This window comes from Saccostrea cucullata, unplaced genomic scaffold (genome assembly GCF_032062105.1).
Source record: "Saccostrea cucullata isolate Sc308-1 unplaced genomic scaffold, CSIRO_AGI_Scuc_v1 ctg4190, whole genome shotgun sequence".
Taxonomy (NCBI): domain Eukaryota; kingdom Metazoa; phylum Mollusca; class Bivalvia; order Ostreida; family Ostreidae; genus Saccostrea; species Saccostrea cuccullata.
Genome location: NW_026920770.1, coordinates 49,330 through 67,457, shown reverse-complemented (window position 1 = coordinate 67,457; position 18,128 = coordinate 49,330). Strand labels below are relative to the sequence as shown.

The following is an 18,128-nucleotide window of genomic DNA, read 5'->3' as shown; positions in this document are numbered from 1 at the left end:
TCATAGGACCACAGACAATATATTTGTATTAAAAACACTTGTAAACAAATATCTTTATGCAAAGAAACAGAACTTATATGTGTGTTTTGTAGATTTTTCAAAAGCATTTGATACTGTATGGAGATCCGCACTTTTATACAAATTGAATAAAAAGGGTATTGGTGGTAACTTTCTCAAGCTTTTAACAGACATGTATTCAAACACATACTATTCTTGTAAAAAAGACAATCAAATAAGCGAAATCTTTAAAGCCAATAGAGGTGTCAAGCAAGGTGATAATTCAAGTCCAACACTTTTTAATATTTTTGTTGATGATTTTGTGAATTATTTTAAGAATGTAAGTACATATCCTGCTTATCTAGATACTATGCCAATTAATCATGTTTTTTGCTGATGATCTTGTCCTTGTATCAGAATCAGAAGTTGGTATACAAAATTGTATAGATATTTTAGGAAAATGTTGTTCAGACTGGAAATTGTGTGTTAATATGGAAAAAACAGATGTTATGATTTTTTCAAAAAAATCTGTTGATGAGGCATCATTTAGATTTTATTATAAACACAAAATGATTAACATAACAAATGAATATAAATATTTGGTGTTGTTTAGATCTGATGGGAAAATGAAATTTGCTGCTGAACAGCTATCAGAACGTGCTAGAAAAGCATATTACGCTATTAAATCAAATTTTCCTGCAAATGTTAATTTTTCTGCTGAAATTATGTTGAAACTATATCAGTCAATAATACCAATTATAACATATGGATCTGAAATATGGATAACTGACTTTAAATGTGATTTAATGTCTTCAGACCAGTTTCCTTTTGAAAAAACACAGCACTTGATATTTAAAGACATACTAGGGGTACATAGAAAGGCATCAAATCTTGCTGTTTTATGTGAATTGGGTCGTTTTCCTTTGTACTATTTATGTTATGAATATATGTTAAAATATTATATGAGACTGAAGGAAATGGAATGCAAACATGATTATAACAATTATTTAGTGGTTTCTGCATTTAAAGAAGACAAAAATCTTATATCTAAAATATCTTGGCAAAAGAAACTGTCTTCATTACTACAAAAATTAAATATTAGTTCTTTGGAAATATCTCACATAACTTTGAAAAACAAATTACAAGAGCATTACCAAAACAAGATATATGAACAACTGAAAAATGTTAGCAAATCAGACTCTGGAAAGTTAGCATTCTATAGCAAAATTGTGAATCAAGATGAATACAAACTGCAAAGTTATTAAAAACTACCCCTGAAAAAAAGTTGTAGATCTTTATGAACAAAATTAAGGATCAGTGCCCACCCACTGTTTATTGAAACGGGTAGATACTGTAAACCCATCATTCCTAGAGAAAAACGTTTATGTTATTCATGTAAATTGTTTGTTGAAGACGAAAAACATTTTGTTCTTTATTGTCCAAAGTATGATCAATATAGATGCAATTATAATGATATATTTAATGTAAACACATATACTAAGTGATAACCCCATTAGAAAAATTGTCAATCCTACAAATATTTCAACTGCTAGAAGGATATGTTGTTTCTTGAAAAAGTGATTTGACATCAGAAAAGAAAGTCAAAAATGAATATTAATATTGAGAAATACACAATTTTTGTTCGCCTCATATATCTCACTTTGTATATGCTTGTATTAATTGTGTTAATCTGTTATGTTATTTAAATGTTCATGACTGTATGCCGACATGGTAATTGTCAATAAAGTGAATTGAATTGAAATTATTAAATTAGAAATATATAAATACGAAAAAAAATTCATTGACAGGAATTTTTTCAGCTAAAGGTCCTGTTCCTCCTTAAATTTCTTCTTTCGACCTTACCATCTCTGATAAACGAAGTTTATGAAATATAATTACAGAGAAAGACATTCAAAGCATATTTACGTTATTTTTACTGTAATTTACGTTATGAATGTTTTGCTTCAGTAAGTCACCAATGAACAGAGATTTATGCGTGAACTATTGCTTCAAATAAAAAGAAGTACACATTGTTCGTAAAATCAATTAAAATCCACGCCAAAAATGCATTCTTGACGAATCAATAAAAAAATTTGAAAGTTTGTAAAAGTAACACGTAATTTACGTTATCTTCTGCGCTTCCTGCATCAGAGCTACATCGGAAAGTTCGGTGATGTTAAGATGCTTTGGAGAGAAAACCACTAACGTTTCCTGCATGGTTCCGTATTGTTCCAACGTCTTATTTGCAAGATATGTACCATGTATGTTTTCTACTCATAACGTTAATTACATAAACGTAAATTACTTTTTATCAGTTTCATTGGTGTAAAATGAGTACTGGCACAGACCAATGCTCGTTTTGATATTTTACGTGTTTGGTACGTCAGGAAGAATAAATAAATTTGTATGCAAAGACACTTATACTCGCATTCTTGTAGTATCGTTGATAACGTAAAATACATCCTTAAAACGAACCGCTCACCTCTGGTTACAAGACCAATGTGTTTTTGTAAGTATCCTGTCATATAACTTTTCTTTGATTCTGTTGCATTTTATGGACTTCGTTGGATATTCAGGTAGATAGTTTATGTTTTTAGATACTTTTTAATGCTTTTAAAACAAATGATAATACTGTGGTTTCATCATTATTCGTTGAGCACCAATTTTCGTGGATTTCGTTGTTGAGCCGATCCATGAATTCAGATGTCCATTGAATTAGGAAATATGACATACATTTGTATAGGCAATGCTTTTGTCCACGAAATTACGTATCCTCGAAAATGTCTGTTTTACAAATTCCACGAAAATTGATGAAACCACAGTATTTTGATAACGTAAATTACACAAATTTTGCGACATAGTCATTTTACAGTTTTTTAAAATTTCACTGTAGACAAATGTTTTAAAGTGCTAAAATTCAGTATATTTATGCATTGTTACATGTAAAAGTCCTAACTTTTAGCACAAAATATAATTGCTGTGTTTTATTCTACGGTCCAAATTTTGCCCTATGCCCGTGCGACAGATTAAAAAGCCACTTTTTAGACTATATACTTGGATCCCAGGGAGGTTTTAACCTATGTATTATAAATTAAAAAAAATAATAAAATTGCTGCACAAATCCTATGCACTTTCTCAATCGATAAAGAAGTAAACTTACACTGGACTGTGAATTTTTACCCTGTTTAAACTAAAAACTACAGGAAGAAACAATTGTGGTGCTGACATTTGTGCAGCAATATCTTAAAACCTTGGAATATCCTGCATCTTTTTATACCTCGTTTCTGTAAAACTAAGTAAGGTATGCCCTTGCGCCGAAGCGATTTTGTTGATGTTTCTCATAACTTTTGTAGTAGAGGTCGATGATGTCATAATATGACGTCATAATGTGTACTGGCTATCGCATGTTATGGGTACCAAGAATGTATTTAAGGAATGTTTTTAAGTTTTGTGTGAGTTATTGGTGTGTGAATCACACAGACTTGTCACGTAGCGCGCTAGCGCTTCATGAAAAATATACCTAGATTCTACGTGTAAGTCTGTGTGATTCACACACCAATAATTCACACTAAACTGAAAAACATTCCTTATATTTACATTTTACATGACTTGTATGGAAGCAACTAAAATATACTCAATATTTAATTTTTTCGCTGTCCTATATTGCTGCATTTTTACTAACGTCGCTGCAGCCTCATTGTGACGTCACGTTAACGCACGTTTCTCCGTGTATATTTCTACGCGTGAATATACACAAAAATGACTTTCAAATCAATTTCACAGTTGGCTTAGTATAAAAACACAGCGAATGTAAATATTAGGAAATAAGTCTTAACGTTTTCTGTGCAGTAGGTAGAGCACTTATGTTATTGCGTGGACCCTGAGGTCCATGCAGTAAATATATAAGCGAGGTTAAACCGGATGCCATGGTCACACGTCAGGCTACGCATGCGTGAGAATGCTGGAGAGTCATCTCGGGTTTTTCCGTCAGAGGTTGGAAAAACAACTTCCGCAAGTCGCAAAGGCCCGAGAATTTGCGATTGGGAGAGTTCGCCCCCCCTCCCCTAAGACAGCTTACCCGTAGAATAATTCGCCCTATTCGAATTACAATATACCATGTTCATCGGCAAATCTCAGCTTTAAATCTGCATATCGTATTTATTAATTTATTGGCAAAATTTTCTTTCTTATACATACACATTTATATAGAAACTAAACATCGATTCTACGGCAGATGCGGTTTTTTTTTAAAGTATAGGAGGAACTTGCAGAATATAGAATGCAACTTGAATTAAGAACTTCATTCAACGAATAGTTCTAGGTTTAAAAAGATAGAACAAGTCTTCTTCGGCATTTGTTTTGTGCATCAAGCCTTGCAAAAATAATTTGATATACAGCAATCCATGTTTTCCATGTGGAGGAGGGGGGGGGGCTCTGAAAAAAAGAGCTGCGTACTACAGAGCTGTGCTACACGTGTATCATCAGATCTATTTTCCCAATTATAGATTTCTTCCGTATAAATCCAGAACAGATGTAAAGTCCCAGCCATTATGGGTTACATGTATAAATATAGCCCAATTTCTTTAAATGACAATACTACATAGGTCAATCGGAGATAACATTTAACAATTTTGCTATATGTAAGTACTATCAGTCAAAGTAGGCAGATCATAATAGAAAATGTGAACGAACCTACATGAATATTCACTAAACCTAGGAATTGTCTTGAATTGAATTTCGTTTAGAAACACATGCATATGGTCCACGTATTGTAGTCCTTTTTTAAAGGACAGCAACTTGTTTATTTAGATATTTTTATAGAAACCTCCATATGTAGCCTTAACTCACTTGCATATTTATCGATATTTGAATGGAGTGCAACCTCTGATCTAAAATATGCAACTAGTAAATGATAGAACTGTTTCTGAGGATTAAAAGACATATTTTATTTTTTAGATCAGAGAGTGCGCTCAGATTATTTTTCTTCACTGAAAGTACTCAAATACTAGTATACCTGTTGACATTAAAATTCAAGAACATTGCAATTTCATATTTAAGCCAGTTCTACAAGACCTTGACTTTTAGGAGAAAATTTTTTAATAAGAAATGAAAGCACCAAGTCTCTATAGTCTATTTAATTTATTTTAATGCTTCAAATGGAACATCAAGTGTTAATCAGTCTACAGGACCAATTTATGCATAAAGTGAACCGAGCTCTTTTTAATGATTGTATTATTCAAATATTAGTCGAATATTTGGATGACAAAATAGGATGGGGTCATTAAAAAAATCTTCTCAAGAACCTCTGGGCCAGAAAAGCTGAATATTTTGTGGAAACATTTTGAGGTTGTGTATATTTTAAATTGTTCAAATCATGACCACTGGAGGTAGGGGGGCACAACAGGGAATCCGTAGAAATGTATAGGTCTGAAATTTTTATTTAAATCTTCTCTTCAAGAAGTTGACAGTTGTCCGCGTGGCACAGTAGTTAGAGCATCTGCTCTAGTGTCGCGAAGTAAGGAGTCAATCCTTACGTTGTGGATTTGAATCCCAATTTGGGATGTGGAGACCGGTCTTCAGATGAGACCGTATAAACTGAGGAATCGTGTCGCAGTAGAGCGTTGAGCATAGGACACAATTTTTAGCTGTCCACCGGCAAGTGGTGGTATCTCGATATGAGTGAAAAATTATCGAGCGGGACGTTAAACAACATACAATTAATCAATCTTTTCAAGAGCTTAAGGACCAGAAAAGCTGACACTTATGTGGAAGCATTCTGTGGTAGTGTAGATTCTAAATTGTTTAAATCATGACCCCAGGGGGAAGGCGGGGCCACAATAGGGAATCCAAGTTTTACATTGATATATAAAGGACAAATCTTTAAAAATCCTCTTCTCAAGAACTACTAAATCATAAAAGCTGAAACTTATATAGAAGCATCCTTGGGTAGTAGTGAAGATTCCAAATTATTAAAATTATGACCCTCAGGGGTAGGGTGGGGCCAAAATACGGAAACCAAGTTTTACATTGAAATATATGGTAAAAAGTGTTTTAAAATATCCTCCTAAAGAACCAATGGGACAAAAAAGCTGCAAATTATGTCGAAGCATCCTTGGATAGTGTTAAATTATGATCCCTGTGCTGTCCTGTGGGTAGGACAGGGCAACAATGGGGAGTCCAAGTTTTACCTTGCAATATATAGGAAAAATCTTTCAAAAAAAAAAAAAAAAAAAAAAACTAAAACAATCACTGGGCCAGAAAAGCTGAAATTTGAGTGGAAGCTTCCTGGGCTATTGTAGATTTTAAATTGTTCAAATCATGACCCCTTGGGTAGGGTTGGTCTACAGTAGGTACTACTGATGAAGAACAGTAGGGCCAATATTACTCGTGGGCGATCCGGCCCATGCGCCTCTTGCTAATATTCAAATGTCCTTTCATTATTAGATCATTAGTCCATTCTACTGACAGTTGAATACTCAACTGTTTATTGAAACCCCTAAAAAATTAAGACTTTCATTAATTTGACAATTTGTTGCAAACCCAAGCATCTAGACTCTATATGTATTATCAGGTTATATGTGCCACCATTGCTTTTGGAATGGGGATTGACAAACCTGACGTCAGATTTGTTATTTATTACTCCTTACAAAAGTCTGTGGAGGGATTTTAGCAGGAGGCTGGGCGAGCCGGGAGGGACGGACTACTAGCCCACTGTATAATGTACAAGTACCAGGACGTTAAAAGACTGAGGAGGATTATAGAGAGTAAGTAGGGGGGTCTGTTAAAATGTACTACACGTACCAGGACGTCAAAAGACTGAGGAGGATTATAGAGAGTAAGTAGGGGTGTCTGTTATAATGTACTACACGTACCAGGACGTCAAAAGACTGAGGAGGATTATAGAGAGTGAGTAGGGGGGTCTGTTATAATGTACTACACATACCAGGATGTCAAAAGACTGGGGGAGGATTATAGAGAGTAAGTAGGGGGTCTGTTATAATCCGACTTAACTCAATATGAGTTAAGTCTCGTTATGGAGACAAATAGAGATAAAAAGTTCAGGAAAGATAACTCTCACTCAAATGCACTGACTTCATTTAGCCACATCCATTACGCATGTGCATTTGCTCTTCCTTTCCATCTTCTGTCATCCATTGAAGTTCAGCATCCCACCCACCTTTCCCACTTTATATGATTTTGATGAATTGTTCTTTTGTGTCAACAAAATGTTGCTGCTGTCTTTGATTTCCTTTTTCAGTCAACATCCATTCCCTTGATTACCAGCAGACGAATCCATTACATCCATTCCCTTGACCAGCAGCAGAAGAATCCATTGCATCCATTCCCTTGACCACAAGCAGAAGAATCCAATTCTTCCGTTCCCTTGGCTACCAGCGGTAGAATCCATAACATCCGTTCCTTGGCTACCAAAAGAAAAACCCGTTAGCGTCATGGCTTTTCTTAGGTCTCATTGAACTGCAGGATATATGGTCCAGTGGCCAATAATTGAGCTTCCATCATTGTGCCATTGCTATTGATTCTACGTCATATACTATTGATAAAGTCGAAGTAGACCATTGTCTTTGTAATACATTGCTACCTGCTCATTGCAATTCATTTATCATTGAATATCAATGTATATCATTGAATACCATTGCATATTATTGCATATCATTGATTATCATTGCATATCATTGTATATCATTGTAACCATTGTGTAAATACATGTATACACTATGCGTACTTCATTGATTGAATATCATTGTTTATCATTGAATATCATTGTACCCATTGTGTGTTAATCATTCAATATACACTTTGTATACATCATTGAATTGATACTTTATGTACATCATTGTAGAGATACCTTGTGTACATCATTGTATTGTATTGATGATTGATTTGACTATTGATTGTATTGATGATTGATTTGTCTATTATGTCGACAAAACAGATTAACAATGATTGGCAGTTTTTGTCATGGCTTTATTGAATAATAGTCAAAATGAATTATCAATACAATGATGTACTCAAGGTATCAATACAATGATGTACATAAGGTATCAATGCAATGATGTACACAAAGTGTATATTGAATAACTGCTACTAAATGGGTACAATGATAGTTCAATGGTATTCAACGATATTCAATGATATGCAACAATATTCAATGATATTCAATGGTATCCAATGATACAACAATATTCAATGATATTCAATGATTTGCAACGATATTCAGTGATATTCAATGATATACAATGGTATTCAATGATATTCAATGGTATCCAATGATACAACAATATTCAATGATATTCAATGATATTCAATGATACAATGATATTCAATAATATACAACTATATTCAATGATATGCAACATTATTCAATGATATACAATGATATTCTATGATATACAATGATACCTGCATAGCAATGAGCAGGTAACGATGTATAACCAGGACCATGAACTACATCGACTTTTTCAACAGGGAATGATGTATAAGGTTCATAGAATGACATAAGCCCAATTATTGGCCACGGACCCTGGAAGATAACAGGATCAGCAGCGAGCTTCTAGCAAAATTCGGTTCACAGTCCGTAAGAAGTCCAAGTACACCGCAGTTAAATCATACCTAAGAAAAGCCATGACGCTTATAGTTTCTTTTGCTGGTAGCCAAGAAATCGAATGTAATGGATTCTTCTGCTGGTAGCCAAGTGGAACGGATGTAACGGATTCATCTGCTGGTAACCAAGGAATCAAATGTAATGGATTCTTCTTTTGGTAGCCAAGAGGAAATGTAATGGAGTCTTCTGCTGGTAGTCAAGGGAAAGGATGTAACGTATTCTTCTGTTGGTAGCCAAGGGAGTGGATGATGACTGAAAAAAGAAATCAAAGACAGCAGCAACAACTTTGTCAAAATAAAATAACAACTTATTAAAATCTGGTGAATGGGGAGGATGGGTGGGATGCTGAGCTTCAATGGATGACAGAAGATTGAAAAGGAAGAGTAAAATGCACATGCGTAATGGATGTGGCTAAGCAGTTATACACTGAACCAAACTTCTAAGTGTTCACCTCACATTTTTGAAGTTTTAAAGAACAAATGCAAACAATAAATAATTTCTTTAATTCTTGGTTAATGATGCATATTTAAGTTCAATGTTGCGTAAATTTCATGTAAGTATCTCGTCAGAATTTTAAGCAAAGTGTCAAGGAAATGATGTACCCTCAAAATGAAAATTCGCACAAAAAAATCTCGATGGAGTACGATCCACTACTCGCTCTATTACTTCAAGACAATCTTTATTGTTGGATACCATGTACCCCTGAATAGGAGATTGACCCATCTACTGTCAAACCTACATGTACTGCATACGAGATCTTCCAAACCATTTAAATTGTGAGGAAAAGGGGGGGGGGCTTTGACATTTCTTTTAAAATCCCAAAAGTGTTCCATGGGATTCAGATCCGGGAATTTGCCAGTGTATCGTCACACAAGTACCTTTTGGTCAATATCCTTGGGTGTTTAGCACGTAAGTGCGCCACTTTAAGGATAATTCAGACTGCTTGAGCTGATATAAGACTGCCACGAGCACCGATTTCCTATCATTTTCATACGATTGAATAGGTTTGTTTCCATGTTTCTAAGATTTTTTCAGGACACTTGAACACTCTCTTTACTTGGTATAACGCGAAATTTTCTCCCAAGATGAATATTAAGGTCACTTCCGGTGTGGTTAAATTTTGTCAAAAACTTTCAAATTGTGATATATTGGTGATGAAAAAATGAGCACAGCGTATACAAAAATGTGCTTAAATGGGTTTTTGATATTGTTTGATAATTTTTAAAAGTAATATCAAGTACAATTAAGCACTAAAATGAATATGAGTAAAACGTGGTGCGAAGATGGTCCAGATATCAATATTCCAACGGCTCTCCCCTCTACATCAATGGTTATTTTGCCAATGTTTTGTGTTTTTTAGTGAAACCAGTTTTTAAAATTTGATAATGATCACAAAAAGATGCTTATTACACAAAACACGTACTGCAAAGTACAGATTTATTGTTTTTAAGCTTCGTCACGGAACATTGGTTTTCATCGGTGATGTTGAATTTTCTTTCTACAGTTTCTGAGAAGACTCATTTGTTGTAATAGTGTGAAAATATCATACCATTCTATAAAGTAGTTTTTAAATAAATGCATTTATTAAAGTGAACACTTAGAAGTTTTGTTAAGTGTATACATTTGCATGAGAGTTATCTTTCCTGGACCATATCTCTATTTGTCTCCATAACGTGACTTAACTCATATTGAGTTAAGTCTGATTATGTCGACAAAATATATAGATTAACAATGATTGGCAGTTTTTGTCATGGCTTTATTGAATAATAGTCAAAATGAATTATCAATACAATGATGTACTCAAGGTATCAATACAATGATGTACATAAGGTATCAATGCAATGATGTACACAAAGTGTCTATTGAATAACTGCTACTATATGGGTACAATGATAGTTCAATGGTATTCAACGATATTCAATGATATGCAACAATATTCAATGATATTCAATGGTATCCAATGACACAACAATATTCAATGATATTCAATGATACAACGATATTCAATGATATGCAATGGTATTCAATGATATTCAATGGTATCCAATGATACAACAATATTCAAAGATATTCAATGATACAACGATATTCAATGATATATAACTATATTCAAGGCCGAAGGGTGTATGGAATAAAACCTGGGGTAAATCCCCGTACACCCTTGATTGGACCTGGATAACGAATTTATTTCCTATGTAAAACAAATAAATTTATTTCTTATGTCAAAACAAGGTTGTATATATAACACTTTCAAAATATTTATGTACTCCTGCGTATTTATAAACTCGTCAGAACATGTGATCTTTGAGCTGTGTATAAAAATTAAAACAATAAAGTCAATTTTAAATTTAACCAACATTTTTAATTAATCAAAAATTATGAACACTTTGAAAAAAAAGTCTGTTTAGTTCTTTTAAAAATTACGACTTGTAAATGATTTGAACAGTGCCAATTGAACAGTGCAAAATTTGCTCGTCTTTGTTGAACATTTACTGTAGTTTTATTCATGGATACCATGCTTGATATTTGTGACCGTTCTTCATACATGTCATCAAAAAGGTCATCAATGTTTACACCTTGCAATTGAAGATTGTCGCCTCCTGATGCGGTGTCACTCGACACAATGCTGAGGTCACTTTGAGTAGGCGGGGCGGGTAACATAGGAATGATCGGTGGTGCTGGTAAACATGGTTGCTCGGTGTTGACAGTGTTTTGTATTGCCCTACTCATTTGCAATTTTTCATGTTCCGAAACTCGGTGGTACACAGCAAGGGAGTTCACCGATTTGTGGCCCGTTACGGACATGATTTGCGAATCAACTAAGTTGTTTTTAAAAAGGATGCTAGTTCCGGTAACCCTGATTGAGTGGTTTGTGTAAATTCGGGAGAGGTCACACTTTTTGCTGAGTTTTGACATGAAAGAACTAAGGGAATCTTTTCCACAAGGCTGTTTTGTGTACCATATGGGGTCACTATCTAGGAATGTTTCTCGAGGTCGCTGCCACAGTCGGGTATTTTCCGGATTTAATTTCGTTGTATATTTCTGAAAGGATGCAACTGGACAAAGAGGTGAGTCTTTATTTTCAACCATACAGCCTCCAAAATTTTCTTTTTCATTCGATCTTCTATTTTTTACCAGTTCATCTTTGGCTTTTTTTACGTATCTCAGTCCAGTGTTCGGATCAGTGGAAACACAAAATGTATCTTTCGTCATCTGTGCCATATTTTCTAATCCCCTTCGACAAAAATAAAGTCTTATGTCCATTTGGACTTTATTGAGTAGTCCACAAGGAGTTTCGGTCGATAAATGCACACTATTATATAGTTTTTTAATGTCACAATCCTCTATGCAGGGATAGTGTTCCACATCTCCCTTTCCTTCTTTTTTTCAACTCGGCCATGGCTGTTTTGAAACTCTCGTTACATGAATAAAACTCTGGAACTTTTTTATTATATCAATTGTTTTTAAGAAAGGTGGAGCTTTTAAATACCGATTTAATCTATACCGTGTATTTTCTAGGGATGTAGATTTATACAATTCTCCGTCAATCTTTCGCAAGTCTAAGTAAAAGTGAGAGAGAACTTCGTTCAATTGATGAGCGTCAAAGTTTTCGAAATCCAAGGCTTGTTTTTTTTTTCTTTTAGGTAATCCCTCAACATTTTTGCGCTTTTTTTGGTTCCCTTTAATGGTATTTTTTGGCACAACATTGGCCCGTTTATCTATTATTTCCGACGGAGTATGTGAGGCAAATCTTTTCGCCATTTTCGCAGACGATGATTGAAAGAGTTATTTCGCTTTGTATATATACTCGAAAGAAAAAAGTTCGAGTTAATTATCGATTGATTTCTTTTAATTTGTGTGAAATTTTAACAAATCGTTATTACAATACAACGAATTTTTTATTTGTGTTATTGTTTAGAAGAATAGATTATTTATCCTACTTTTCCCCATCTCATTTGTATTTTGTTTTGTTTTTTTTTTTTGTTTTTTCGTGCGTGTAGATAGACATGCATTGTGACGTCACGTTTTATTTACCCCCGGCTGAAGTCGGGTGCACGGAAATTTACACCCGACTTTGTAACCAATCAAAACTCGTGTTACAAGCTACATAGGAAATAATGCCACTTGTCCAAAGGATTAAGATTTGTGAAAGTACAAGGATGTGTCAATCAAACCCGCCAAAAATTTTAAAGTTTTAATAATTTTTAATTAATCTTTGTGTGAAATGCTATTGAAATATAGAATTCGTGACCTTTAATCTATTTTGTCGACATAAGGTACTACACGTACCAGGACGTCAAAAGACTGACGAGGATTATATAGAGTAAGTAGGGGGGTCTGTTATAATGTACTACACGTACCAGGATGTCAAAAGACTGAGGAGGATTATAGAGAGTAAGTAGGGGGTCTGTTATAATGTACTACACGTACCAGGATGTCAAAAGACTGAGGGGGATTATAGAGAGTAAGTAGGGGGTCTGTTATAATGTACTACATGTACCAGGACGTCAAAAGACTGAGGATGATTATAGATAGTAAGTAGGGGAGTCTGTTATAATGTACTACACGTACCAGGACGTCAAAAGACTGAGGAGGATTATAGAGAGTAAGTAGAGGGGTCTGTTATAATGTACTACACATACCAGGACATCAAAAGACTGAGGATGATTATAGGGAGTAAGTGGGGGGTCTGTTATAATGTACTACACGTACCAGGACGTCAAAAGACTGAGGAGGATTATAGAGAGTACGTAGGGGGGTCTGTTATAATGTACTACACGTACCAGGACGTCAGAAGACTGAGGAGGATTATAAAGAGTAAGTAGGGGGTCTGTTATAATGTATTACACGTACCAGGACGTCAAAAGACTGAGGGGGATTATAGAGAGTAAGTAGGGGGTCTGTTATAATGTACTACACGTACCAGGACGTCAAAAGACTGAGGAGGGTTATAGAGAGTAAGTAGGGGGTCTGTTATAATGTACTACACATACCAGGACGTCAAAAGACTGAGGAGGGTTATAGAGAGTAAGTAGGGGGTCTGTTATAATGTACTTCACGTACCAGGACGTCAAAAGACTGAGGAGGATTATAGAGAGTACGTAGGGGGGTCTGTTATAATGTACTACACGTAGCAGGACGTCAGAAGACTGAGGAGGATTATAAAGAGTAAGTACGGGGGTCTGTTATAATGTACTACACATACCAGGACGTCAAAAGACTGAGGAGGATTATATAGAGAGTAAGTAGGGGGGTCTGTTATAATGTACTACACGTACCAGGACGTCAAAAGACTGAGGAGGGTTATAGAGAGTAAGTAGGGGGTCTGTTATAATGTACTACACGTACCAGGACGTCAAAAGACTGAGGAGGATTATAGAGAGTAAGTAGGGGAGTCTGTTATAATGTACTACACGTACCAGGACGTCAAAAGACTGAGGATGATTATAGATAGTAAGTAAGGGGGATATTTTTTAATGTACTTCAAGTACCAGGATGTCAAACGACTGAGGAGGATTATAGAGAGTAAGTAGGGGGGGGGGGGGGTCAGTCATAATGTACTACACATAGCAGGACGTCAAAAGACTGAGGAGGATTATAGAGAGTAAGTAGGGGGTCAGTTATAATGTACTACACATACCAGGACGTCAAAAGACTGAGGAGGATTATATAGAGAGTAAGTAGGGGGGTCTGTTATAATGTACTACACATACCAGGTCGTCAAAAGACTGAGGAGGATTATAGAGAGTAAGTAGGGGGTCTGTTATAATGTACTACACGTACCAGGACGTCAAAAGACTGAGGAGGATTATAGAGAGTAAGTAGGGGGGTCTGTTATAATGTACTACACGTACCAGGACGTCAAAAGACTGAGGAGGATGATAGAGAGTAAGTACGGGGGTCTGTTATAATGTACTACACGTACCAGGACGTCAAAAGACTGAGGAGGATTATAGAGAGTAAGTAGGGGGGTCTGTTATAATGTACTACACGTACCAGGACGTCAAAAGACTGAGGAGGATTATAGAGAGTAAGTAGGGGGGGTCTGTTATAATGTAGTACACATACCAGGACGTCAAAAGACTGAGAATTATAGAGAGTAAGTAGGGGGGTCTGTTATAATGTACTACACGTACCAGGACGTCAAAAGACTGAGGAGGATTATATAGAGAGTAAGTAGGAGGGGTCTGTTATAATGTACAACACGTTCCAGGACGTCAAAAGAATACATGTAACATTAATTCTTATGTTATATACATCTTGTTAGAGGGTCATTAGATACAGTTGAACTTCATGAGTTTGAATATCATGCATATATATTGAAAGGATTTTTAAGTTTCAACCATTTATTTCTAAAATTGTTTTATAGTTGGTATCTCAAGTCCTCGGATATCTAAGAGATTTTTCTTGGTCCCATGATTTTTGAGATAACATGTTGAATTTTGCAGAGAATCAATCCCCACATTTTGATTTTGACTTCATTATGTGAAGAGTGTTTTGATTCTTCACAGTGGATCAGGCAGCCACATTTGATTCCAAAAGAGTTCATATAGACAACCTCTTCAGAATGGTTCAGTACTGTGAGAACGTGGCCGACTGTAGACGATCACAGCTGCTTAATTACTTCGGAGAACGAGACTTTAATAGAGAGGAGTGTGGGAATTTCCGTGGAGCTATCTGTGACAATGGTGTGTCTAAGGTAAGAATTATTTTCTGTTTTGCTTGGATTTTTGTATATAATATATGTAATTATAGTTTATGTAAGTGTAAGCTTAGGTTTTCAATAGAACTGGCTCCGCATATATTCATTACTTTAGAACAGTATCAAACAAAATATCAAAGGAATTTTCAAAACTGACAATTATTTATGTTCTGTTAACTTTTATCTGAATTTTCACTCAACATATTTCACAGCGCTACATTGCAGTAATGAAAGTTTTTGCTCTATATTTGTTTCATACATGACATTTATTTGAAATACATGCGTAATTTCTCAATAAATGAATGAATGAATGAAACTTAATTGGAAAGAAGGAATCGAAAGACATGTATTTTTACATATACAGGTACATCATATATGTATTCCAGATTGAATAATTAACATGTACCAAGATGTTAGAAAAATTGTTGTACATCTGTATCTAAAACTTATATAAATTGTTTTGGTATGCAGTTTTGGATGATTGATTATTTGATTCTTATATATTAAGGAGTCCTTCCAACTCCGTGATGTCAAAGATGATGTCAAGGATATTGTGAAGTGTGTGAAGGATCTGACCGTCAATGGAAGACTGGGAAACGACTAGACCCTTATCTACTTTGTGGATATTTTTAGAGGAAAAGAAGAATCTTTCTCAGAAACCATTTGTAGTCACTATTTCCTTGTATACACTATGTGTTTTAGTAATTTGAATTCTTCTACATGCGACTTATTTCTAGTGTTACGTAAGATAGCAAAGTGTTATCAACATTCCATTCAGTTAATGTTACAGTAAATGCCAAACCAACTTTACCACTGTTTAATCCGTATTCACACATATATATATACATGTATATGCTTTAGTTTTGTACCAAATATTTGCATTTAGTTATTATACGTGCATGCCATATAATTAAATATGATAATTATGCTAACCAATTTGCACATTTCAAGGAGCCAAGACTGGTAAAATTGCTGATGCTGGTCATGACAGGATACCCCTTCATGGTCGTGGTGAAAATTACAGCAGGGCTGATGCTGAAAGACTGCTGAGAAAATTAGTTATCGAAGCCATTTTACAGGAGGACTTAAAAATTACTGCCGCAGACACCACAGCTTGTTATATCAGGCTCGGACCTAAAGCCAATGACGTGATGATGGGAAAACGCAAGGTGGGACTTCCCGAACAGTATTACGTATGGAGGAAAATATATTGTGATTAAAAAATCAACAATAAAAATGGTTCATATGTGAAATGCAGATAGTCTTGACTACGTTCATATAGATTCTTTATTTTGTCCCCCCTCATTATCTTGAATAATTAGATTTATCAATGTTTCTTTTCTCATTTCTATCAAGTTGAAAAAAGGAGATGTCACTGCTGTTGTACTGCAAGCAATATGTTTTATTAATTCATTAATAACGAAAACGTAGATGAAATTTACACAATTATTTTCTTTCTGAAAATTAATGAATTCTTTTTTGCAGGTGGAGTTACAGGTACAGGGCAGTAGGAAGGAAGTGGCTAAGATCGGTAAAGAACCGGTCAGTAAACGGGAGAACGTTAAGCCATGAAAACAAATGCTTTTCTCAAGATAAATATGTGAATGGGTATAATGATGAGAAACACACTAATCTATTTTTGTGCAAAATGTATAAGATTGTACATTTAGAAAATTTGGTCATCTTTCTACTGTTTAGTTTGAATTTCTCCTCTGTGTATTGATTTAATTCAAAACTAGCCTAGTTTACAAAATTTGGAAAGCTTTATAATATAAAACCAGTGAATCATCTAAATTAAGTGAAAAGGTTTTTTTTTTTAAAAAGCTAAAAATTATTTTAAACTTTCTTTTCTGATTATTGTAGAATTACCTTTTTCCGCGTGGTATTAATATACACTATGTACACTATGTTCCGCAGAAATTTGTCCAAGCGTACTTAATATAAAATGCAAGGCATATAGTGACAGTTTAGGAAATCCGTTGAGATTCCGCGGAATTATGACCCCGTGGAAAAAAGTACGTCTATAGTATATTAAAAAAGATGAAACATATAGATCTGATTTTTTTTTACAGCTGCTGAGCATGGCCTACGTAACTACGCAACTGTATTTTAACACTACGACAGTTGGCAGAAAAGACACCATTGACTGTAGACGAAATGACTGCAAGTATAGATGGTTTGCCTAAAGCCAAAGTCAACAAATATGGAGCTGAGAAATATCTGGAAATCACCAAGAATTATCAACTTATCCTCCCCAGTATGTTAATTACTCTAATCTGCATATTCCAAGTTGTGACATAGATTTCAAATTGTGTTATAAATGAGGTGGGTTTTGAATTGAATGTGTTTTTTTGTAAGACTTTAAACTATTTTTAAAAGAAATTCAGCATTGTCAAGTGAAATTCTAATTAAATTGTTTTATTGATGTTTCCTTCATATTTAGTTTGATTGAACTTCAATCTTCTTTTAATGATCTCTATTAATCTTACTTGGTTTGCTTTATCTCCTTTTTATAACTTGATTGATCTCCCTTTATATTGATTTCTTCTTGTATGATGTTATTGATCTCCCTTTCTACTACTTGTGATCTCCCTTTGTATATTTGAATGATCTCCCTTTGTACATTAGATTGATCTCCCTTTGTACATTTGATTAATTTCCCTTTCTACCTATTAATTGATCTCCCTTTCTATATTTGAATGATCTCCCTTTGTATATTAGATTGATCTCCCATTATGTATGTATTGATCTCCCTTTGTACATTTAGTTGATCGTACTTTGTACCCTCTGATTGATCTCCCTTTG

The 18,128-nt window shown here is 34.7% G+C and overlaps 2 protein-coding genes across 2 annotated transcripts; both read left to right on the top strand.

Annotated features, from left to right (window-relative positions):
* The first annotated feature begins 6,595 nt into the window (after positions 1-6,595).
* LOC134257323 (recQ-like DNA helicase BLM) lies at positions 6,596-16,129 on the top strand. The gene is made up of 4 exons (XM_062739958.1): positions 6,596-6,717; positions 12,898-13,015; positions 15,133-15,320; positions 15,832-16,129. The coding sequence occupies exons 2-4, from the start codon at positions 12,967-12,969 to the stop codon at positions 15,925-15,927; spliced, it is 333 nt and encodes a 110-aa protein (XP_062595942.1). The 5' UTR covers positions 6,596-6,717; positions 12,898-12,966; the 3' UTR covers positions 15,928-16,129.
* On the top strand, positions 16,015-16,895 carry LOC134257260 (recQ-like DNA helicase BLM). Its single transcript, XM_062739905.1, has 3 exons — positions 16,015-16,024; positions 16,275-16,492; positions 16,809-16,895. Exons 1-3 carry the CDS (start codon positions 16,015-16,017, stop codon positions 16,893-16,895), a joined length of 315 nt encoding a protein of 104 aa, XP_062595889.1.
* Positions 16,896-18,128: the final 1,233 nt, after the last annotated feature.